The sequence below is a fragment of the Amphiura filiformis genome, chromosome 5 (genome assembly GCF_039555335.1).
Source record: "Amphiura filiformis chromosome 5, Afil_fr2py, whole genome shotgun sequence".
NCBI classification, from domain to species: Eukaryota; Metazoa; Echinodermata; class Ophiuroidea; order Amphilepidida; family Amphiuridae; genus Amphiura; species Amphiura filiformis.
In genome coordinates, this window is record NC_092632.1 from 42913922 (window position 1) to 42939702 (window position 25781).

A 25781-nucleotide genomic window follows, 5' to 3' on the forward strand; every position below is an offset into this window, starting at 1 on the left:
TTTCCTGATGTATGCGCTAGACAATGTGCTTTAAACTGACACCAAAATTATATCAATAGCTTCAATACTTTTCAAGATATGGATAATTTTGTAAATGATACCTTAATGTTTTTCCTAATTGCTATTCTGAGAAATGGGCCAATTAGTTTTCTGCTTGACACAAGATTGAATAGAGATTATGCTAGTTCAACTGTTAAATACTGATTACATAAACCTCTTTAATAAGTACTTCCAAGGATTTACTGGTACACTTAGTTCCACAGTCAAATGCCATGAAAATAAGAATTTCAAAATTTAATTTTTTTTATGGGAATGTCATCCTTTGACGCCTATAACTCAAAAACATGTCTGGCGACTTGTTACAGGTTTTGTTGGAGTGAGTCACATATGAACAATATATATATTTACACTTGCAACTCATGCAGGGCATGCAGTTGTGATGCCATCGCAGAGTTTATTTGAAATTAATATCTGAAATGTGTAATGGCAATATGCTCCATTTACGTACAAATATGGCTTTACCTTGATATTCAATGTCAGTTGTAGCCAGTTTTACTATGACCATGGATGGTGATGCCAAACTCGGGCAACAAACTTTGATGATATACATTGTACCGTCTATAAATTTATTTTGAGCTGAGTCAATTTTGTATTTGAGTAGCTAGTAATATTACACAATTCTTTCATTAGGCTGTTCCATTTAAAATCCACACTACCCCTGTGAAAGATTTTGGAAATATCTTCCACAGAGGGAGTATGAGTTTGAAATGCAATACAGTTGAGTAACTTCCAGTTAAAATACTCACTCCAGTTGTGGAAAAAATAGAAATAGGTAAAGCCATAATACAGGGGGAGTATGGGTTTCAAAATGATTAACCCTGGCTAATTACATTTGAAAACATACTCCCCCTGTGGAAGATATTTCCAAAATCTTCCACAGGGGTAGTGTGGATTTTAAATGGAATACCCCATTGTTATCATTTGTCTACCATAGAACAACCTGAGGTAGTAAATTCTACTATTTTCCAAAATAATGCTTATTAGTTGAAAAATTGTCAGTTAACAGCAATATATGAGGATAATTATAGACAACTCTACAAACACCCCAATACTAAAGCATAAAATAGACCATACAACATAAACATGGGCATCAATCACAAATTTTAATTTTGCTACAGATTCATTAAAAATGGCTGCAAGGCAATGTAGACATGTCTTTTATATCTTGATCGTACAATCAGAATTGAGAATAAACCCTTCTTAACTTTGAAGGCTTCTAGACAATTTGAGCTGGGCATGCAATCATGTTCTTGGTTTTATGGGAACATATGGGCTCTCCCAAGAGCCCTGCCAAGCATCAAACAGGTTTGTAATAGCTCGGTGTATACATCCCTGACTGTTAGCAGTGGATCTGATTGTATACAGTCGGCTAGATACGTGCAAAGCTCCATATAAATTGCTGATTATATAACATTGCATTTTCCTAGTAATATTGACACTGAATTTTTGTGTTTTATTAATTTTTGTTGCTTTTAAACATTTTTAAGCTACCACAACATTTTTGTACAACCATAACATTTTTGTATTTTTTGATGATCTTTGTAAAAAGCTGGATTAACAAAAGGAAAATTCAAGCAATTACTGAATTTGGTGAAAAGTAAATAAGGAATTTTGTGAAAATTGTAGCAATTTTTTGAGTATAACGATAGCCTTGGCCATCAAGTAAATGAAATTATTGCTCATTGATGGTGACTTTTTTAAATCTTTGAAATGCAGGTAGATGAAACAATCCTTGACCTGGAAGATGGTAGTGTTAATGCAGGAGCTAGAATACATGTATGCAAGCTCAAAGGTAATCCACATTCTCATCATGATTCCATTTGACAAAGATTCAGTGATGTCTGATGTTTTTGAATAGGGTGATAGGTCTGAGAGATGCGGTTATACTATATAACACATTTGCATATTTCAACCTGGTCTGATGTATGCAATTAAAAAAAAAGGCAATTTGGCAATCTCCTTGCCTGGAAATTTGGTCATTTGGAGGGAAATTTTGCTGGATAAAGAAATACATAAGAAATGGTGAAAAATCCTGCAAAGTTGGAGGGAAATTTGTATCTCTTGCCGGGAAATAAACATATTTTCCAGGCCTGGCAGTGTAGAACCAATATCATGTAAGATACAAAAATATGTCTTTTAAAACTTGTTTCATTTGAATAACTACTGTCCCTAAAACTAACCCTAAAATTAGCTGTACCCTTAAACCAATATACTTAACCCCATGAGAACTACCTGCCGATTGGCCAAAATTAATGCTGTGTCCGATTTTGAACCAATCAAGGAGGGTATTAATAAGATTATTTTGCAAATGCAAGTTTGATCATAAAAAGTTTAAAGCCTGGTCATAATTGGCAATTGAAATGAGCATTTCAAGTTTTCAACCAATCAGAAATGCTGTTAGATGACCAGTAGTGTCCAGGGGTTCAACAATGCAAAGTATTGGATTCATATGCTTGATAGATTTTGGCAAGTTTGTCAAGGGATAATCTTGAATGTACACAGTAGTGTTTTAGTGGGCATTATACTTAGTGGCGTAGATTTCATTTTGACATTGGGGGGGATGGTGTTGAAAAAAATTCTTGAAGAATAGTGAATCCAGCACCTTTTGGCGACATAATAAGTTGATGCTACAAATGCGCGCGAAGCGCGCGAAAAATTTTGCTATTTTGAAGCTAAACTGATGAAATATGGTGCAAAAGTGGAATAAATGGGCGCGAAGCGCGCGAAAATTTGCACTTTTGGGGCTAAAATGGGTAAATATGAGATAAATTTGATCAGAAACCTATATTCAGGCGTCAACATTGGGGGGGGATGATTGTATGGAGCATCCCCCCTAGCAAAATATTGGGGGATAAATCCCCCTTCCCCCCGGGATCTACGCCTATGATTATACTTGAACTAGTCTGAGGTAAATATCCGAAGTATAAATCTGCTGTGCAATAGACCCTATGCAGTAAACTACCTGGAACATATAACAATTGAAATGGCAGCTATGGATGGAGAACAGGTGTCAGAGCCAGGTCTTTAGTTCAATTCCACAATCATACATACCTACCACCTGTTTTACTGTGTTATCATGCATGGGAAATCTCAACTGGAGGACAGAGTTTTTATTTGAATAAAATTCTGTCTTGAGTGATGTCAATTTATCCCAAACTTTGCCAACATTGCTTCTTGGTCTAGGCTTTTAACCACTTTTGCTTTAATTACATGATGCTGATATTTCTTGTTTATTGGTGCAACAAGGTTGTTCTTTGTTTGAAGAAAAGAAGAAAATCAGTTGAGATGTGTGGGTTGTTCTTTCTTTGATGTTTTCGTTCAGCACATTCGGGTCATTTAGTGTACTTTATAAAGCAGTCAATTCATTCATTCATTTGAAAAAAATCAGTTGAGATGTGTGAGTTGGTTTTTATTTAGCATTTTGCCATGAAAAAAGTGCTTCATACTGTCATTTTAAACAGTTTCACAAAATTAATCTCATTCTGTGTTCCTAAGTGCTACACTAGATTTTGCCACTAAGTATTTAAGCATAGAAGATGCAGGTTGACATTTTTGCTTTGCCAATGATGGTTTGCATTATTTTTAGGTTTAGTTTGGTAGCATGTTCAATTTGATGGTTTAAATGTTCGTAGTTAGCTATATTGACACACATAATATGCAAAACCTTGAGGGTGCACTGCAACCAGTAGTAAGGGGACATAAGGGGGTATGCTTAAATATTTTCCACAAAACAGGTTGTAGTGAGACTCTATACATGTGTTAATTGTTTAAAGTCATGGGTTCAGGATCATACCAAAAATTTGATTAGGTCAGACTTTGATTTAGGCCAGACTTTTTGATTTAGGCCTCATCCCCCCACAATTTCCTATCAAAGTGGAAATTTTGGCATGGGTAGACACTAGAAAGCTCATATTTTTCTCATATTTCCAGTGAAGGTTTATGACTAAAATGACTAAAATATTTTCCAGTTGATGTTATGAATGAAAAAGTTATCCCCAGTCATGGTATACCACACATACCATTCTATAGTCCATTGTGAAGCACATTTTTACTTCTAATATCAAAACAGCTGGTGCAATTTACCTCAAAATTTGACAATTGGATTATTTTGGTACAGGCCTGAATGTGATGTACAAAACACATTTTGAAAAAAATCAGACCACTTATGTAATTTCCCCTTGTGTAATTTCATGTTTCAAAGCATGGTAAATCCAAAGGTTATTATTTTTAGGGCAATTAGCCAGATCATTAGTGATAAAAGGACGAAAGCTATCAAAATTTCACACATCATCATTGTCCAGGTAACATAACCTTGCATTAATGCTTGCATCTCACCGGGGTCATCTTAGTGATTAATTGAAGTATGTGGGTAAGCAATTATTGTTAATGAGAGGGTCATTAGGTCTATGTTTTAAAAGGTCTTTGTAAAGGTCTTTGTAAAGTTCTCTTATCAGACTTACAACCAGATGCTATGTCCTCACCGGCTATGGATCGTTATGTGCGGAGAAACTTTGTAGTCGCCTGCTCCAGAGTCTAATTGTAGAATAAAGGTTAGCAAATGATGTTTGCACCCAAAAAAGATGACCCACACATGCTTTTAATGTTGATAGAGCCTCTTTCATCTTTATTATTAGTCACCCACACTTAATCCCCTGCCAAGAAATGGCGAAAGGGGTTATATGAATACTAGACATCGACGTGTCTGTCCATGTGTTGGTTTGTGTCCGTAACTTGTCAACACGTTATCTTGTGATCATTCCATGTTGTGCTGTTGAAGGCTCTGTCTCGGCTTGTAATGAAGATTTGCCTCAGAATAGACGACAGTTTGAGGCAAAAATCTGTAACCTTGATCATGCCCATGTTGTGTTGTTGAAGGCTCTGCCTTGGCTTGTAATGAAGATTTTCCTCAGAATAGACGACAGTTTGAGGCAAAAAATCTGTAACCTTGATCATGCCCATGTTGTGATGTTGAAGGCTCTATCTTGGCTTGTAATGAAGGTTTGCCTCAGAATAGATGACAGTTTGAGGCAGAAATCTGTAACCTTGATCATGCCCATGTTGTGATGTTGAAGGCTCTGCCTTGGCTTGTAATGAAGATTTTCCTCAGAATAGACGACAGTTTGAGGCAAAAATCTGTAACCTTGATCATGCCCATGTTGTGTTGTTGAAGGCTCTGTCTTGGCTTGTAATGAAGGTTTGCCTCAGAATAGATGACAGTTTGAGGCAGAAATCTGTAACCTTGATCATGCCCATGTTGTGATGTTGAAGGCTCTGTCTTGGCTTGTAATGAAGATTTTCCTCAGAATAGACGACAGTTTGAGGCAAAAATCTGTAACCTTGATCATGCCCATGTTGTGTTGTTGAAGGCTCTGCCTTGGCTTGTAATGAAGGTTTGCCTCAGAATAGACGACAGTTTGAGGCAAAAATCTGTAACCTTGATCATGCCCATGTTGTGTTGTTGAAGGCTCTGTCTTGGCTTGTAATGAAGGTTTGCCTCAGAATAGACGACAGTTTGAGGCAAAAATCTGTAACCTTGATCATGCCCATGTTGTGATGTTGAAGGCTCTGTCTTGGCTTGTAATGAAGGTTTGCCTCAGAATAGATGACAGTTTGAGGCAGAAATCTGTAACCTTGATCATGCCCATGTTGTGTTGTTGAAGGCTCTGGATAGATGACATGCAGTTTGAGGCAAGAATCTGTAACCTTGATCATTCCAGGTCATGCTGTTAAAGGCTCAGCTTTCACTTGCACTGAAGGTTTGCCTCAGAATAGATGGCAGTTTGAGGCAATAATCTGCAGCCTTGATCATGTCCATATTGTGCTTTTGAAGGCTCTGTCTTGGCTTGCACTGAATGTTTACCGCAGAATAGATGACAGTTTGAGGCAGAATTCTGCAACCTTGATCATGTCCATGTTGTGCTGTTGAAGACTCTGCCTTGGCTTGCACTGAAGGTTTGCCTCAGAATAGATAAGTTTGAGGCAAGAATCTGCAGCCTTGATTATTTTATGTTGTGCTATTGAAGGCTCTGCCTTGGATTGCACTGAATGTTTGCCTCAGAATAGATGACAGTTTGAGACAGAATTCTGCAACCTTGATCATGTCCATGTTGTGATGTTGAAGATTCTGCCTTGGCTTGCACTGAAGGTTTGCCCCAGAATAGTTAAGTTTGAGGCAAGAATCTGTAACCTTGATCATGTCCATGTTGTGATGTTGAAGGCTCTCTGCCTTGGCTTGTAATGAAGGTTTGCCTCAGAATAGATGACAGTTTGAGGCAGAAATCTGTAACCTTGATCATGCCCATGTTGTGATGTTGAAGGCTCTGTCGTGGCTTGTAATGAAGAATTTCCTCAGAATAGACGACAGTTTGAGGCAAAAATCTGTAACCTTGATCATGGCCATGTTGTGATGTTGAAGGCTCTGCCTTGGCTTGTAATGAAGATTTGCCTCAGAATAGACGACAGTTTGAGGAAAAAATCTGTAACCTTGATCATGCCCATGTTGTGATGTTGAAGGCTCTGTCTTGGCTTGCACTGAATGTTTGCCTCAGAATAGATGACAGTTTGAGGCAAAAATTTGCAGCATTGATCATGTCCATGTTGTGCTGTAGAAGGCTCTGCCTTGGTTTGCACTGAAGGTTTGCCCCAGAATAGATAAGTTTGTTGCAGAATCTGCAACCTTGATCATGTCCATGTTGTGCTGTAGAAGGCTCTGCCTTGGCTGGCACTGAATGTTTGCCCCAGAATAGATGACAGTTTGAGGCAGAATTCTGTAACCTTGATCATGTCCATGTTGTGCTGTTGAAGACTATGCCTTGGTTTGCACTGAAGGTTTGCCCCAGAATAGATAAGTTTGTGGCAGAATCTGCAACCTTGATCATGTCCATGTTGTGCTGTAGAAGGCTCTGCCTTGGCTTGCACTGAATGTTTGCCTCAGAATAGATGACAGTTTGAGGCAGAATTCTGTAACCTTGATTATGTCCATGTTGTGCTGCTGAAGACTCTGCCTTGGCTTGCACTGATGGTTAAAAAAAAAAAAGAAAAGAAAAGCGCAGTGATTTATAGTGCGCTACGCACAGGCACAACGCCTAGACGTTGATCCACAAACCTCAGCACACTTTACAGGTTGTCGCTGACCACTATGGCCCCAATTCATTCCATAAACCATTAAATAACAAATCAGGGACTTTGCTGCTTCAAGAGCGCACACCCTAGACATACCACAAATAACCATCGCAACCAGGATCAGCTCCCCGAGTTTCGTACGGGTTACAACGAGACAAATTAGCAGTGAGTTCCTTGTCCAGGGGAATTTCAAGCTAACTCAATTTTTACACGAGAGCATACTAAGCACCACCAGGGTTCGAACCCGCAACCTCTCACACCACAGTCGAACGCCTTATCCGATTGAGCTAACTTGACTGCTAGAATAGATAAGTTTGAGGCAATAATCTACAGCCTTGATTATTTTATGTTGTGCTATTGAAGGCTCTGCCTTGGCTTGCACTGAAGGTTTGCCTCAGAATAGATAACAGTATGAGGCAGAATTCTGCAACCTTTATCATGTCCATGTTGTGCTGTTGAAGACTCTGCCTTGGCTTGCACTGAATGTTTGCCTCAGAATAGATGACAGTTTGAGGCAGAATTTTGCAGCCTTGATCATGTCCATGTTGTGCTGTTGAAAGCTCTGCCTTAGCTTGCTCTCTGAAGGTTTTGCCCTATTTTACGTTAGCTGTGGACATTTAATTATCTTCTTTATTTTCCACCCAACTTACCCAGGCGGGAAATAAAGAAAATAATTAAATATCCAAAGCTAACACTAAATACAGTGCCCCTGCCTAATGGTTTCCCGGGAATGGTTTCTGTCCTAATTTCACCCCAGAAATATATGATGTTTTCAAAGCTGGTCTGCCCTCCTGCCACCCCCTTGGTTATGCCTCTGATTCTTGTAAAATATGCCCATCACTGACTGTACCGGGAAGTTATAAAAGGTTGGATTGCCCTTGCCAGCTACTTAGCACAGCACTACTAAGCAAGATTAAATATTTATAAACAAGAATGTAATGATTTGTTGCTTTCTCATCAAGTACCTTTGAGGAATGTCTAATTGACGGAGATCTGCTGTATTGCCAATGACACATATGGCTGTACGCAATAAATTCTTGGAAATCAGAATGTGATGAGATGTACGGGTGAACATAAGGTGATGTGGAATTGCTTACTATATATCTTGAGGGGTTCAAGTGCAAGTAGCTGCCAGGTGCCGTATTTCTGATATGTGTACAATATGGAATGCAGAAATTGTAAAATGCCTATTATAGGGCAGCTATTGCTGATGATGTCATGTTTCAGTAATCACTCAATCGGGATGTCACTAAAACAATTAGGGGGAATTACATACATGTTTTATTACCCTATATTTATTAGGTCATTGACCCGATCAACAGCCTCATCCCCCCACTTATCTCAATGTTGATGAGATTTTTGAACCAAGTAATACATTGTAGTTTTCTCTTTACTATCCTAAAGTGTGATGTTCCAAATCGATGTGTTTTTGTGGTAACATTGCTAATGATGTTTCCCACGGCCATTTGCATTGTTCGTCAGTCCAGTAAATTTCACTCTGATGAAATCGTGACATGCACAAAATTTCTGTAAGCTTACTTTTAATTAGTAACGGCTTACTGACACTGTGCTTTGTGAATATCATTTTGACGTTATTCCTGTTATGTGCATGCTTTCTATAACATGTAAGTGAACCATATTTTGACATAAAATCATCATTTTTTTCTCAAAAGAAATTGTAAACACGTCCTTATTGTACATATGTTGAGTCTGTGCTACAGACCATGTAACTATATTATCATTAGGGAGAGAAACTACTGGGTACCATACTCTCACAGAAACCAGAGTGGTAGCTGCGATGTCGCAGATTTGCCACTCTGTCGCACCTTCAGCCCTCCACGCTCTTTAAATTCGCGACACGCCACTTCGTGACTCGGATGTTGCAGCTTCACCTCTTGCCCCTCCTCCATCGCGAACAGTCTTTACCAAAAGTTTGAAAAAAATCCATATCATAAACCAATTGGGCCACCCTCCTTTAAGTCTCTTTCCTCCTCTTGTAACTCTTGGAGACTAAATGACATATTTCCTGGAATTGTGATAATGCATTTTCCTTGTTTTCTTGATAAAATCACACTTCGTAATTCTAAATTGTTTTCATATACTTGGAAAACAGCCAAGATACAAGGAACCAGTCCATTAAATGAATTATATTGCCGTAAACCTCTATATACTCGAAAGCATTCATGTAGCATTTAGTTTACAAGAAAGTCATTTTCATATTGGTCTCTGTTTCATAATGTTCTACCCAAAAGGTTCATGACTTATGAATCATTATTGGGATGTACATATTTATATAGACTGTAAGTTAAAGATGGAATCAAATCCCTGAGATTTTCATAGCTATCCGGTTGTTATGTTAAGCAAAATACATGGACAGAATAAATACTCAATCATGCCTAGACATACGAGTGAGACAGGGCTTGATTGGGTTATTCAAGTTGAAATCCATACACCCAGAGTGGAAGACATGTCCTTATTCTCCCACACAGGGTGAATTTCAAATGGGGTTTGAATACCTGAATGGGTGACTCCATTTGAAATCAACACCCCCTGTGTAGGATCTTGATTAATGTCGTTTTTTTCATGGGGGGTAGGCTCAGATCCAGGAATTTTCAATAGAGGGGGCGCCAAGCCACCGCCGCCGCAGCTCGGCGCCCACACAAAGTCAGGCGCCGCTCTGCAAAAATACACAGAGTCAGGCGCAGATCTGCAAAAAATAGAGGGTGCCCCCCTCTAAAATACATATACTTTGATCAGCTCGTAATCGGCGGGAATTGTTAAGCTTCTACCACTACGCCGAAAAAGTAGATCCACGTTAAGAGTGATATTGTTCATCTGGAAGATCTACAATGTGCATGTTTAAGAAAGTAGACAGGAACAGGACTTGAATTAATAATTTGTGATGCTTCTGGCAAGGTGTCACAAGACAATTCTCTAAATAAGATATATTGATATTAATCCGCGATGTTAAAATTCCCGCCGATTACGAGCTGATCAAAGTATATGTGTTTTTCAACTGGAAAAGCCCATTTTCATCCCAGTCTATCCACCTTGAAACCCAGTGGGTGTTGCCAGGATATACATTGGGCTATTCCATTTAAAAATCACACTACCCCTGTGGAAGATTTTGGAAATATCTTTCACAGGGGAGTATGAATTTCAAATGAAAAGACCACATTAGCAGCTCCATTTGAAACTCACCCTCCCTCTGTGGAAGATTCAGGTTGTATCTTTCTCAGAGCGTGTATGAAATTCAAATGGAGCTGTCTATAATGTGTTCATTCCATTTGAAATTCATACTCCCCCTGTGAAAGATAATTCCAAAATCTTCCACAGGGGTAGTGTGGATTTTAAATGGAATAGCCCATTTGAGGGGGTGCTGAGTTTGGAGATTGTGAACTTTGTAACCCCAACAAAATTGTCTAATCTTGACTTTTTTGGTGTGATGCACCAGCTCCAAGTCAGAAGCTGTGAATTGTGATTACTCCTTGAGAATATTGAGCTTTATTGATAACCTCTTCTTTGAATTTGAATTATCAGTTGGTGAGAGGGTGTGCAGACAATCTCCAGCTATGCCCTTTTGGACCTTTGGGGAATCAATGAGATTACAGGCTCAAGATGCAAGGCTGAACCGCATTTGTATTAAGATTTGTACCTAATTTTCAGGACTCTTCTTTACATACTTCAATTTCTAAGGAATCAAACAGATAAAGAATGAAATCTCTCTATCACATTTGCTTTAAACTGTTGCCAGTTTGCTTTCAAATACGTAAGGGCATTACATTGCAGAATAAGTGTTGAGATCAGCCTAAATTAAAAGGTGCCAAAGACCAGTTGCTGGTGATAGCAATAAAAGTAAAAGTTGTGAGGGTAATGTTTTTTTTGGAATAAATTCAACTTATATTATTCTGAAGAGAGAAATCATTTATATTGTGTGTTTTAGGGTCATATTGGTTCCACTGTTTTATCATGTGAACAGTAAAGATTGGGAAAGGAGACAAAATAATGCATTTTCAGTTAGACTACACTTTTACCATGCATTGCCAAATGGCGGAATTTGTTACAAGACCATAAAAGGAAGCTAAAATGGTTGCTTTGGTAGAGTCCTGGGGGATGCACATTAAACACCTGTATATACTGGATAACTTCCTGGATATAAAAAGGAACTTATATTGAAAGGCAGGAAGCAAACAATTCATCATAAGTTTTGAAATGGTTTGGATCACAATTGTAATTAGACCTATGAATTGTAGCTGTATAATTTTAAGGGTTGACTAAGTATTGTTGGTCGAGGCAGCCAATAACCTTGATCATGCCCATGTTGTGCTGTTGAAAGCTCTGCCTTGGCTTGTAATGAAGGTTTGCCCCAGAATAGATGACAGTTTGAGGCAAAAATCTGTAACCTTGGTCATGGCCATGTTGTGTTGTTGAAGGCTCTGCCTTGGCTTGCACTGAATGTTTGCCCCAGAATAGATGACAGTTTGAGACAGAATTCTGCAACCTTGATCTTGCCTATGTTGTGCTGTTGAAGTATTGAAGGCTCTGCCTTGGCTTGTAATGAAGGTTTGCCGTAGAATAGATGACATGCAGTTTGAGGCAAAAATCTGCAGCCTTGATCATTCCAGGTTGTGCTGTTAAAGGCTCAGCTTTCACTTGCACTGAAGGTTTGCCTCAGAATAGATAGCAGTTTGAGGCAAAAATCTGCAGCCTTGATCATGTCCATATTGTGCTGTTGAAGGCTCTGCCTTGGCTTGCACTGAAGGTTTGCCCCAGAATAGATGACAGTTTGAGGCAAGAATCTGCAACCTTGATCATGTCCATGTTGTGCTATTGAAGGCTCTGCCTTGGCTTGCACTGATTGTTTGCCCCAGAATAGATGACAGTTTGAGGCAGAATTTTGCAACCTTGATCATGTCCAGGTTGTGCTGTTGAAGGCCTTGGCTTGGCTTGCACTGATTGTTTGCCCCAGAATAGATAAGTTTGAGGCAAGAATCTGCAGCCTTGATTATTTTATGTTGTGCTTTTGAAGGCTCTGCCTTGGATTGCACGGAAGGTTTGCCTCAGAATAGATGGCAGTTTGAGGCAGAAATCTGCAACCTTGATCTTGTCCATATTGTGCTGTTGAAGGCTCTGCCTTGGCTTGCACTGATTGTTTGCCCCAGAATAGATAAGTTTGAGGCAAGAATCTGCGGCCTTGATTATTTTATGTTGTGCTTTTGAAGGCTCTGCCTTGGCTTGCACGAAAGGTTTGCCTCAGAATAGATGACAGTTTGAGGCAAGAATCTGCAGCCTTGATCATGTCCAGGTTGTGCTGTTGAAGGCTCTGCCTTGGCTTGCACTGAAGGTTTGCCCCAGAATAGATAAGTTTGAGGCAAGAATTCTGCAGCCTTGATCATGTCCAGGTTGTGCTGTTGAAGGCTCTGCCTTGGCTTGCACTGAAGGTTTGCCTCAGAATAGATGACAGTTTGAGGCAAGAATCTGCAGCCTTGATCATGTCCAGGTTGTGCTGTTGAAGGCTCTGCCTTGGCTTGCACTGAAGGTTTGCCCCAGAATAGATAAGTTTGAGGCAAGAATTCTGCAGCCTTGATCATGTCCATGTTGTGCTGTTGAAGGCTCTGCCTTGGCTTGCACTGAAGGTTTGCCTCAGAATAGATGACAGTTTGAGGCAGAATTCTGTAACCTTGATCATGTCCAGGTTGTGCTGTTGAAAGCTCTGCCTTAGCTTGCTATCTGAAGGTTTTGCCCTAGTTTATGTTAGCTTTGGACATTTAATTATTTTCTTTATTTTCCACCCAACTTACCTAGACGGAAAATAAAGAAAATAATTAAATATCCAAAGCTAACACTAAATACAGTGCCCCTGCCTAATGGTTTCTGTCCCAATTTCACCCAAAATATATGATGTTTCAAAGCGGGTCTGCCCTCCTGCCACCCCCTTGATTATGCCTCTGATTCTTGTGAAATATGCCTGTCACTGACTGTACCGGGAAATTAAAAAGGTTGGATTGCCCTTGCCAGCTACTTAGCACAGCACTACTAAAAGCAAGCTTAAATATTTATAAACAAGAATGTAATGATTTGTTGCTTTCTCATCAAGTACCTTTGAGGAATGTCTAATTGACGGAGATCTGCTGTATTGCCAATGACACATATGGCTGTACGCAATAAATTCTTGGAAATCAGAATGTGATGAGATGTACGGGTGAACATAAGGTGATGTTGAATTGCTTACTGTATATCTTGAGGGGTTCAAGTGCACATAGCTGCCAGGTGCCGTATTTTGATATGTGTACAATATAGAATGCAGAAATTGTAAAATGCCTATAGGGCAGCTATTGCAGATGATGCCATGTTTCAGTAATCACTCAATCTGGATGTCACCAAAACAATTAGGAGGAATTACATACATGTTTTATGACCCTATATTTATTAGGTCATTGACCCGATCAACAGCCTCATCCCCCACTTATCTCAATGTTGATGAGATTTTTGAACCAAGTAATAGATTGTAGTTTTCTCTTTACTATCCTAAAGTGTGATGTTCCAAATCGATGTGTTTTTGTGGTAACATTGCTAATGATGTTTCCCACGGCTATTTGCATTGTTGGTCAGTCCAGTAAATTTCACTCTGATGAAATCGTGACATGCACAAAATTTCTGTAAGCTTACTTTAAATTAGTAACGGCGTACTGACACTGTGCTTTGTGAATATCATTTTGATGTTATTCCTGTTATGTGCATGCTTTCTATAACATGTAAGTGAACCATATTTTGACATAAAATCACCATTTTTTTCTCAAAAGAATCTGTAAACACATCCTTATTGTACATATGTTGAGTCTGTGCTACAGACCATGTAACTATATTATCCATAGGGAGAGAAACTACTGGGTACCATACTCTCACAGAAACCTGGCAGAGTGGTAGCTGCGATGTCGCATATTTGCCACTCTGTTGCACCTTCAGCCCTCCACACTCTATAAATCGCGACACGCCACTTCGTGACTCAGATGTTGCAGCTTCACCTCTTGCCCCTCCTCCATCGCGAACAGTCTTTATCAAAAGTTTGAAGAAAATCCATATCATAAACCAATTGGGCCACCCTCCTTTAAGTCTCTTTCCTCCTCTTGTAACTCGTTGTATGGAGACTAAATGACATATTTCCTGGAATTGTGATAATGCATTTTCCTTGTTTTCTTGATAAAATCACACTTCGTAATTCTAAAGTGTTTTCATATACTTGGAAAACAGCCAAGATACAAGGAACCAGTCCATTAAATGAATTATATTGCCGTAAACCTCTGTATACTCTAAAGCATTCATGTAGCATTTTACAAGAAAGTCATTTTATGTCAAGCTCATTCTATTGACATTGGTCTCTGCTTCATAATGTTCTACCCAAAAGGTTCATGACTTATGAATCATTATTGGGATGTACATATTTATATAGACTGTAAGTTAAAGATGGAATCAAATCCCTGAGATTTTCATAGCTATCCGGTTGTTATGTTAAGCAAAACACATGGACAGAATAAATCGTCGGCTGTATTCCATAGTGGCGTAGAGTGATTTTTGGTCATTTTTTTGAAAATTGGCACATATGTTTTTAATGATGTTCTCTTTCATTTTTTCTAAGTCTCATCAGTCATAATTAGCTAATTAATTAGTAATTAATTAATTAAATGTGGCGTATAGTTACAAAGTGACATTTTTTGTATTCCATAGTGGCGTATCGACCATACGCCACTTTTTATACACATTTTATAATTATGAAATATCGGCAAAAATGAAAAACATCGTATGTCATAGTGGCGTATACGCGTATCGGATCTATACGCCACTATGGAATACTAACGATTAAAAGTAACGCCATAGGGATTACACGGCGACCGAGGTGGCGCACGGTTAACGTAAGGTTAGGTATTATTGCGTTTTGTTCGCTTTTCCATAGTGACGTATAGTTTTATTGTCAGTTTGCCAGCAATAGTATGTATTTATTTCTTTTGAAAAATATATAACAATAAAATCTATTTAGTTTACTACAGAAATTTCACATCATTTACAAAATATAATGAATGTCTGATTTACACAACTCCATTTTAAATTGGCATTTCTTCAAACCCGATTTTCTCGAAAAGTTGTTTATTCGCGGCGCCCCACTATACGCCACTATGGAATACGGACGACGAAATACTCAATCATGCCTAGACATACGAGTGAGACAGGGCTTGATTGGGTTATTCAAGTTGAAATCCATACACCCTATGACATGTACTCCCACATAGGGTGAATTTCAAATGGGGTTACCTGAATGGGTCACTCCATTTGATATCTACACCCCCTGTGTAGGATCCTGATTAATGTCATGTTTATCATACGGGGTCGGCCTATATGTTTTTCAACTGGAAAAGCCCATTTTCATCCCAGTCCATCCACCTTGAAACCCAGTGGGTGTTGGGCTATTCCATTTAAAAATCACACTACCCCTGTGGAAGATTTTGGAAATATCTTTCACAGGGGGAGTATGAATTTCAAATGAAATGACCACATTAGCAGCTCCATTTAAAACTTACCCTCCCTCTGTGGAAGATTCAGGTTGTATCTTTCTCAGAGCGTGTATGAAATTCAAATGGAGCTGCCTATAAATGTGTCCGTTCCATTTGAAATTCATACTCCCCCTGTGAAAGATAATTCCAAAATCTTCCACAGGGGTAGTGTGGATTTTAAATGGAATAGCCCATTTGAGGGGGTGCTGATTTTGGAGATTGTGAACTTCGTAACACCAACAAAATTGTCTAATCTTGACTTTTTTGGTGTGATGCACCAGCTCCAAGTCAGAAGCTGTGAATTGTGATTACTCCTTGAGAATATTGAGCTTTATTGATAACCTCTTCTTTGAATTTGAATTATCAGTTGGTGAGAGGGTGTGCAGACAATCTCAGGCTATGCCCTTTTGGACCTTTGGGGAATCAATGAGATTACAGGCTCAGGATGCAAGGCTGAACCGCATTTGTATTAAGATTTGTACCTAATTTTCAGGACTCTTCTTTACATACTTCAATTTCTGAGGAATCAAACAGATAAAGAATGAAATCTCTCTATCACATTTGCTTTCAACTGTTGCCTGTTTGCTTTCAAGTGTGTAAGGGCAATACATTGCAAAATAAGTGTTGAGATCAGCCTAAATTAAACGGTGCCAAAGACCAGTTGCTGGTGATATCAATAAAAGTAAGGGTAATGTTTTTTTTTGAATAAATTCAACTTATATTATTCTGAAGAGAGAAATCATTTATATTGTGTGTTTTAGGGTCATATTGGTTCCACTGTTTTATCATGTGAACAGTAAAGATTGGGAAAGGAGACAAAATAATGCATTTTCAGTTAGACTACACTACACTTTTACCATGCATTGACAAATGGCATCAAACTTTGCACATAAAGCAGGCTTGTAGATTGAGTCAAATTATGCATGCAATGTAGAATGAATGCTCTCTCGCTCTCATCCTAATGTTGATTTTGAAGTATTGGAAGCATTGGTGACTATATTGCGATGATTTTAAGAGTGAGTTGAATGACCAGGAATAAAGATGTTTACAGCTATTTTGATCAAGAATTGATTCAAGTATGTTGGAAGTTAATATTCTGCATGCTAGCCATATGCTTCAACGTAAAAAGCCCAGGTTTTGATGAGATATTTTCTCAAAGTATCAAGTGCTATCTCACGAAGAATCACTGAAACGATACTAGGCTTGTTTGTACTCATTTTAATGCATTTTTCATGCTGATTCCAAATATGGTCATGAACATTTTCAATTCTGAAATTTTTGAATTTTTAAAGAAATTTGAAACTTGTCGTCTGCAGTCAATTCCCGTGTGGAGAGGGTTAGAGTAACAAAAATGCAATGCAAGATGAACAGCAAGAAAAGTGAGCAAGATAGAACCAGAAGGGAAGAAGGGAAACAGGCAACCGATGTCAATTAATTGGGATTCAATCATGTTTCGCCATTGTTCATCACCGTTTAACAACAATGCGTCCACATCTTCTGCGTCATTAGATTTGTATTTAATCATGTTTCACCATTGTCCATCTTAACAACAATGCGTCCACATCTTCTGCATGGTTTACTTACGATGGCAGCTCTTGCTGTCAGAGAGAGTTGTTAAACTGTGGTGATAGGTGAACAACAGTGAAACATGATTGAATCCTTTTCAACAATGAAAAAAAGCTAAAGATCATCTAATTCACATGATTATTTCATGAGGAATGTCAGCTTAGACATTGCCACTCAACATTAAAAGAAGATCAGTGATTTCTCTGTTGATATCAGCAATAAAGCTACAGGATTAAAATGGTAAAGTCTAGATGCTTCCTGCAAAATATTTAATTCAACATATAAGTGTGTATACTTGCGTTCGGTTATACGCTACTGTAAAAGTGTGGATTTATGACCGATTAACAATGGTTGCCTCCTGTATAAAGGTAAAATAAAATGAATAAATTTTGGTATTTATATAGCGCCTTACCACAGATCACAGAATGTTCAAAGCGCTGTAATTTCGCTGCCATGGTGAATCATCACAATCAGATCGCATCAACTAGGCATTGTGCAGACGGAATAGCGCAAACCTATCCACACTTAGATTGTAACATCCACCATTTATCTGTGCAGCTCCCCAAATTCCATTGGGTGAAGGAAGTTATTGTTAACCATACAACTAATCACCAATTTTTTTGAAAGCAGGAGGAAAGCGGAGATCCCGGAGAAAACCTGCGAGAGCGAGCATGGAATCGGGATAAACCAAGTGCACATGAGTCCTTGGGCCACGCCCGGTGCTTGAAACCGGGAACTCAGTGGTGCAAAGCGAGGGTTTTTGAATGCAACATTAAATCTAAAAGGAGTATTATTATATTCCTATTATTTTTTACATTTCTTTGTGTCTAGCAGCTATAGTTCAGCTTAGATTTAATTAATCAGTAAACAATTTCTTTTGAAGCCATATCTATTACATTATGAGCTCTGTTGACATATAGAGCTAGCTATTAATGTCTAGTGGTTTAATAAGCCACAGTCCTAACTACCAATGAAAGACATGATTGTTGATGTAGGCAAGTAGGAGGCAGGAGGCTTTTATTTCAGGTCGGGTCAACCAAAATGTCAAGTTGTTCTTTTGCCTTTAAATACAATGCTAATTAGTAAGAATTAAGTGTTATTTTTAACACTGATTTTGCTTGCATGATTTCATCTAAGGTAATAAACTAATAGGTTTCTGTATAAAGCAAGTTCGAAGGAAACACATAGTTTCAAAGATTTAGGGGCAAGGTTGAAAAAGGGAGGAAATTGAATTGTCATGGAAAATATAACCGTGTACGCCCTCTGTCGTCGACTGTTAATCATTTTATTTCTTTTTATTACTCTTGTTTTGTGATGAAAATTGTCATGCCCTAAATCGGTGCCGTATATGTACGGATTCTTCCTAAGATCGATCTACAAGACATGAACTCCTCTCTACATGACAACCTGCCTTTGTGTCACCCCATTGACAAAACTCATGGGGGACTCAGGATGTGATGTGAAAATGAACAATTTGTTTAAGGCAGTGGTAGTGTAAGCAAAGGAAATAGAAATATGTAGCTAAGTAGATTATACAGAGTACATCACAACTTTATAGCCAGTTAATTAGTGCTAATTAAAATATTAGTATTTTAGCTATGTCTCATTTGGCAAAAGAAAATAATATTAGAAGAATTTTTTGAAAATAATATTGTTTTAATCAAAATCAAAATGAGAAGTTTATTTTTCTGAAATAGCAGTCTGAAGGTTTATGGGCTTGGCATCAACCTTTCTTTTCCACTTCCAATCACCAATTGGTAACATGACATCTTCATTAAATTTAAGGGTAGGGATTTCATTCTCAGGAGTCACTGACCCATCTTTCTGACCTTATAGTTGATCAGAAAGACCTGTTCCAAATTAGACAAAAGACGTTTGAAATTTACAATTGCAGCTTGAAACTTTCAGTGTGGGGTCATCTTATCCGTTTCATTTACTGAGAATTTTCAATTTGTCTCTATCAAACAAATTTAATAAAAAGTTCAAAAGTAATTTACTCTAACAAGATGTGAAATCGTGTGGAAACATGTGACACAAGATTGAAGCATCCTTGGTAGTGGTAAACAAGGAATGAGTATTGAAAAAACAGGAACCGAGCAATTCATCACAAGTTGGGAAATGTTTTGGATATCAATCATAATTAGACCTTTCATTTGGATTATAGCTATATAATTTAGGACTGTTAATTTGTCTATCATCAGGATGAGCATGTAACAATACATTGCCAACAAATTAGCTTAGCCCGAACCGTATAAATGTAAATGTAAAAATGTAAATGTAGATATTTATATAGCGCTTTATGCCGTAAACAGCCTCAAAGTGCTTTACATTTATTCTGCCATCATTAGAATATGTCGCAACCACGTTTGCTGCCTACAAATGGCGCGGGTTTCATCAGTACAACGACTGTGACTACCCCTAACAGCTTCCCATTGCACCTGAGTGGGGTGAGGTAAGCGAAGCAAAGCTCACCCAATGGCGCAACACGGTAGTGGGATGAGGACTCGAACCCACGCACATCAAGCAAGCTCTCAGATTATGAGTCCAAGGTTGTAACCACTAAACCACCGTGCCCCCAGTTATGTACATACCTCTAAGTAAAAAAAAAACTTATTTTGAAAGACAGAAAGCAAAATGGAATTATTTTTTGCTAACATCCGAATTTAAAAGGAAGCTAAAAAGGTTGCTTTGGTAGAGTCCTTGGGGGTGCGCATTTAACACCTGTATATACTGGACAACTTCCTGGATACTTGTAAAAAAGGAACTTATTGAAAGGAGGAAGCAAACAATTCATCATAAGTTGTGAAATGTTTTGTAGCACAATTGTAATTGACCTTTCACTCTTACAGCCTGTCATGTAGTAGCCTAATGTGCGTGATTACCCGGGCGTGATTAATTGCAATGCGCTCAAACTAGTAGGCCTCACGCTGCACGGGCGCGCTATGTCCGCAGAGATTTGCGTGAAGCGCCATGATTCTTAATGTATTTTATTATTGGAATTCACTTTTGAATGTAATGTCCGACCGTGATGTCGTAAAACTATGGAATGGGAGAAAGGAGAGAGGATGGAGAGAGGAATAAAAGGACTCTAAGTCTAAGAATTATTGTAAAACTTTCCTTGATGGTGTGATAATTGTGTGATTTCATAGTTTTATTAAGAAGATAAGCCGGCAGCGAACGTAACATGGTGGCAGCGGTGGGATTGCAGCAGTAGTGCGCAAGTCAATCGAGTCGACATTTCATAAAATGACTCTAAGTCTAAGAATTATTGTAAAACTTTCCTTGATGGTGTGATAATTGTGTGATTTCATAGTTTTATTAAGAAGATAAGCCGGCAGCGAACGTAACATGGTGGCAGCGGAAAAAGTAAATCTACAGGTGCGCCATTTCCAAGAAATAGCCTAAGAAAGACTCAAAGAAATCACCAAGAAAACATCAACGAAGTTTTCAAGAAAGAAACTGAAAATCGCCAAAGAAAACATTAACAAAGTTTTTGAAAAAAGAAACTTGAAAATCGACAAAGACAATATCAAAGTCGGTAAAGACTAGTTCAGCTTTGAAGAAGAAACCTTCAGTGAGCTAGCCATATAAGAAGAAAGAAGAGGACGCAGAAGTTCGCAGAACTGTAAATTGTTGTTTTACTTTTGGAAGCCGGACAAGAAGAAATAAGAGAGCGTCACAGATGAGATACATGGATAGCTTCGCTACAGAAGAAAGAGAAGAAAGCAGATAGCTTCGTGACTGTATCATCATCAATTCCGTTCAAATACCAGAATTGTGAGATTTGATGCACATTGCATTTTCATCGTTGCAATATATTGCTGGTTTGTGTTCTTCTGGAAAAAGACAGGTGCATCGTGTGTTTTCATCATCAGTGGCAGTGTTGTCTACATGATCTACGCATCGGTGTGGCAGATTGATGTGGAAAATGGATTACGAGAGGCTGTCTTCAGGTTCTAGCCTGCTTGGATTCCTTGCTAAATGACCAGACATTTGGTATGATATTTTGACTGTTGGTCTTTTTACTTGAAGACAATCAAGAGATGTTCATATTTTCACAGATGAAAATGATCAGTAGTATATTATAAAATTTAAATGAGGATTGTGCGATAGTGAAGCAAGTATTATAAATATTGCAAATGTACGTGCACAAATGAAAGGTACGTACAACGAAATGTGTATGCACATATCAAAATTAAATGTTGCATATATCATGTTTAATAGAGATGTAGGCCTAAGGCTATGCACGTCAATCTTTGTGGCATTCAAAAATGTTTTGTTGTGTAAAGTATAATTGCGTTTATAAAAAAATAAACAGCAATGAAACATATTGTTTTAATTTAGTATTATCATGCACATGGACAAATGTGTGCATTATTTCACATGCAAAAACTCGAGCCAGAGTACAAAAATATGTGTAAGATTTTTTATTGGATTGTTGTAAAAGCGATTTAGCGTTTGGGATTGCAGCAGTAGTGCGCCAAGTCAATCAGTCGACATTTCTTTTAAAATTGAAATGAAGGGATAAAGTATTATTATAGGGTCGTCAAAAAAATGTTGTGTTTAAAATAAGATTTTATCGCAAAATGTGTGTATTAATGGATCAGGATTTCATGATGAATTTATATTTTCTGGACAAGCGTTTGGTATTGCAGCTACAGTGCGCAATTAGTCAGCGACATTTCCATATAAACATGGACATGTATAACTTAATTCATTATGTTCTGGAGAAATGGAAACTAGTGTGAGATTATCATTGGAGACGAAATTTATAACATAAATTTTATTTGTATTTATGGCAAATGTACGTTTGGAGAATATTTTATAAAATGAATTAAAACGTGCAATAAAAACAAATGTATGCATGAAATTATATTTATGCACACAAAATTAAATGTGCACTTTTAAGATGATTGACACAATCATATAGGAGTTCGGGGAGTGTCATGTAGTAGCCTAATGTGCGTGATTACCCGGGCGTGATTAATTGCAATGCGCTCAAACTAGTAGGCCTACGCGGTACGGCGCGCTATGTCCGCAGATTTGCGTAGCGCCATGATTGCGAATGTATTTTATTATTGGAATTCACTTTTGAATGTAATGTCCGACCGTGATGTCGTAAAACTATGGAATGGGAGAAAAGAGGAGAGAGGATGGAGAGAGGAATAAAAGGACTCTAAGTCTAAGAATTATTGTAAAACTTTCCTTGATGGTGTGATAATTGTGTGATTTCATAGTTTTATTAAGAAGATAAGCCGGCAGCGAACGTAACACAGCCTAAAAAAAATGATTGCCCTTTCCCGATCAACAACAACACACAAAAAATGGTATATACTGGTCAACTAAAAAAACTTATTGCTTATTTCAGACCCATTGCTTGCATACTGTACACCATTGAGAATAAAAATCACAATACCAGAATGAACTTTTTGTCCTGAACCATGATAGTCCATCACCACGTAGTCTATACATAATTTCATAGATACCGCTCGCTGGAGGAAAAAAGGTAATGGTGAACACGATCAGAAGTCAGAATTTGAATTATTATTGTTGAATGGAGGCTTTTGTATATTTAGATCATTTAGGCTTGATTAATACTGACTGTTACTAAACAAAGGGCAAGTCCTGTTAAGCCTTAAGTGAGTCCTGGCCCAACTTAATTCAGGTGAACCAGGACTCTTTTCCCCCCAAACTGAGTCCTGGTAGAAAAGCTCTCTAACTGGGCTATTCCAATTGAAATCCACACTACCCCTGTGGAAGATATCTTCCACAGGGGAGTATGTTTTTCAAATGTAATTGGTCAGGGTTAATCATTTTGAAACCCACACTCCCCCTGTATTATGGCTTTACTTATATCTGCCACAACTGGAGTGAGTATTTCAAATGGACGTTACCCAATTGTCTCTTCTATTTGAAACTCATGCACCCTCTGTGGAAGACTTTAGCTAAATCTTCCTCAGAGGTAGTGTGGATTTTAAGTGGAATAGCCCATTTTACCCTAGTCTTCAAGCGCACTTGGTACAGCACGAAGATGGATTATGCCTAATCCCTATCTCGGCATTAACCTATAAGCGCTATCGTTTTGCAGACTGCTCTTAATGTTATATTTAGTCTTGACATTTACAAATGTATACAGAGAAGAAAGAAATGGTTCTGAATCTTTCATGTTAGTTTTATTTGCTTTCTGTCCTACTTAATTGGGCTATTCCACTTGAAATTCACACTACCATTGTGGAAGATTTTGGAAATATCTTCCACAGGGGAGTATGTGTTTCAAATGGAACTGAATTTTGAAATCCATACTCCCTCTGTATTATGGCTTTACCTTTATCTTCCACAACTGGAGTGAGTATTTCAAATGGAAGTTACCCAATTGTCTATTCTATTCAAAACTCATACTCCCTCTGTGGAAGACTTAAGCTAAATCTTGCACAGGGGGATTGTGGATTTTAAATGGAATAGCGCATTTATTAAGGGTCTTGTAGCAAGGGAGTGTTTCAAAAGATATGTCTTTTACAGGTTGTGTCACTAAAAATAGTTAGAGATGTCAGTGTTAGTTGCAGCTATATATCAGCAGTTTTTATTTTCAAAAACCCATAGTTCGGGTTCATCTGTTCCATCTGTTCAATGGAAATGTACGGTTTTGTGTCTTTCATTTGGAAAAAGAAAAGCTCAGTAAATATATCCATTCTGAGCACAGTAATTCTTTTGACCATACCTGTCAATATAGTTTAAAATCCTGGGGCCACTAGTTGTTGGCAGAGGGGTATCATGCATGACCACAAAGTCTCAAAAAGCACTCTGAACAAGTATTTGAGAGGGCTAAAAATGCACCTGACACAAGTATGTGTGACAAGTGCAATTTCCTACCCTTAACAATTATTGGCATTATTTTCATCCCCTTTAGAAGCAAGTAAACCAGTAATTTTCTTGACCATAAAACCCGTCATAACAACTTGGAATTCACAAATTTTATACCTTTTATGTCATGCTACATTTTCTTACGGACCCTAAACACTGATTTATTGTACACGGTACACCCTTTTTCTTAAATGTCATTGTTTTAGATACCATATTCACAATATAGGTAAGATCTAACCTTGTTAGTCATGTATGCAGACCTGCCAACTGTCCCTCATTTTGAGGGATTTTTGTCCCTCATTTGGGGTTTACCAAAGTGAAAAAGAGGGACAGTCCTGCTTTCTGAAAATTTCAGTGATGGCAAATTTAAATGTAAGAACAGCAGAAAATGATATAGTATTCTCTTTAGTCTATTGTGATATATTCAGACCTGCAAAACCTTCCCTGAATTCTGAAAGTATTGCACACCTCAAGTCTTTGACTTTATCGGCACCTGGTTTGTGTATATGTACAAGGTTTTGGTCTCAATTAATGTCCCTCTTTCTGGCTTTGGTAGGTTGGCAGGTCTGTGTATGATCCTTCATTTCATCTACTCCTATCTTGTGTCCCAGGAATTGTGAAATGGGACAGGTTTAAAAAGAAGATTAACAGCTATCTAGGCACAAACCTGTCGGCTTTACCATAATGATAGAAGCTGTTAATGTCTTGATAGGTGATGACATTAAAAAAGTGCCTGATCATGAAAACGGATCCTTTTTACGTGAATCTTTGGTCACACATGATTCCCCTGGTCAATTACCAGTGGCCTCCTGGATTTGAAATACATGTTTCATTATACACAGTGAATTTATTATGTACCACTGCATTACGACCATGGTGCAAAGACGAAACGCAAGCCAGGGAAGAGTTTCCTTGAAGATAGAAAGTGTTGCATAACACCGGATGTTGGATGATGCAGATATATTGAAAAAACCATTAATCATAAAAAAGTTGTGATCTAATAGAAACAATAATAATAATAATAACACATTGTGCAAACAGATGAGTTTCCTTGAAGATAGCATAACACCGGATGGTGGATGGTGCAGATTTCCGGGGTGTTGGAGCTTCCAAGGCATTCTTGTGAAAAAGGATATTATGTTATATTATATTGAAAAACAGGAAACCATTAATCATAAAAAGTTGTGATATGTTTCATTAAGTACCACACAGTGTCATCGCCCCGATATCTTCATGGCAGAAATCCCCATGATGGTAGGTCGAACCCACTAGTTCTTCAACAGCCATGTATGGCCATTTTGTTCCAACCTGTTTAATAGTTTGGAGACTATGGGCCGAGGGACCTCAAACTAAGGCTATTGACAATAGCCTGGTCACTGACCTCTGTAGATGTCAGTGAGCCTGGTATATTTCTTCCCCACTGCGCATGCACGGCAGTCACTCATCTGCTTGAAGGACTCCTTTTTTTTTTGTTCTGCGCATATAAAATCCGAATTTTTGTCAGTTTTTGATTTCAATACACGGGCTTGGTTTTCAATACGCTCACTGAAGATTATCATGTTCTTTCAACACATATATTCAAGTGCAAGCCTTGCAAAAGGTTTTAATAGAAACCCAAAATAACGG

General features: G+C 38.1%; 1 protein-coding gene across 1 annotated transcript in view; it reads left to right on the top strand.

Moving 5' to 3' along the window:
- Window positions 1-25781, top strand: part of LOC140152212 (uncharacterized) — a 194699-nt gene that overhangs the window by 90765 nt on the left and 78153 nt on the right. The window contains exon 16 of the mRNA XM_072174511.1: window positions 1777-1852. Within this exon, the coding sequence (XP_072030612.1) occupies window positions 1777-1852 (76 nt within the window). The remainder of the gene's footprint in view (window positions 1-1776; window positions 1853-25781) is intronic.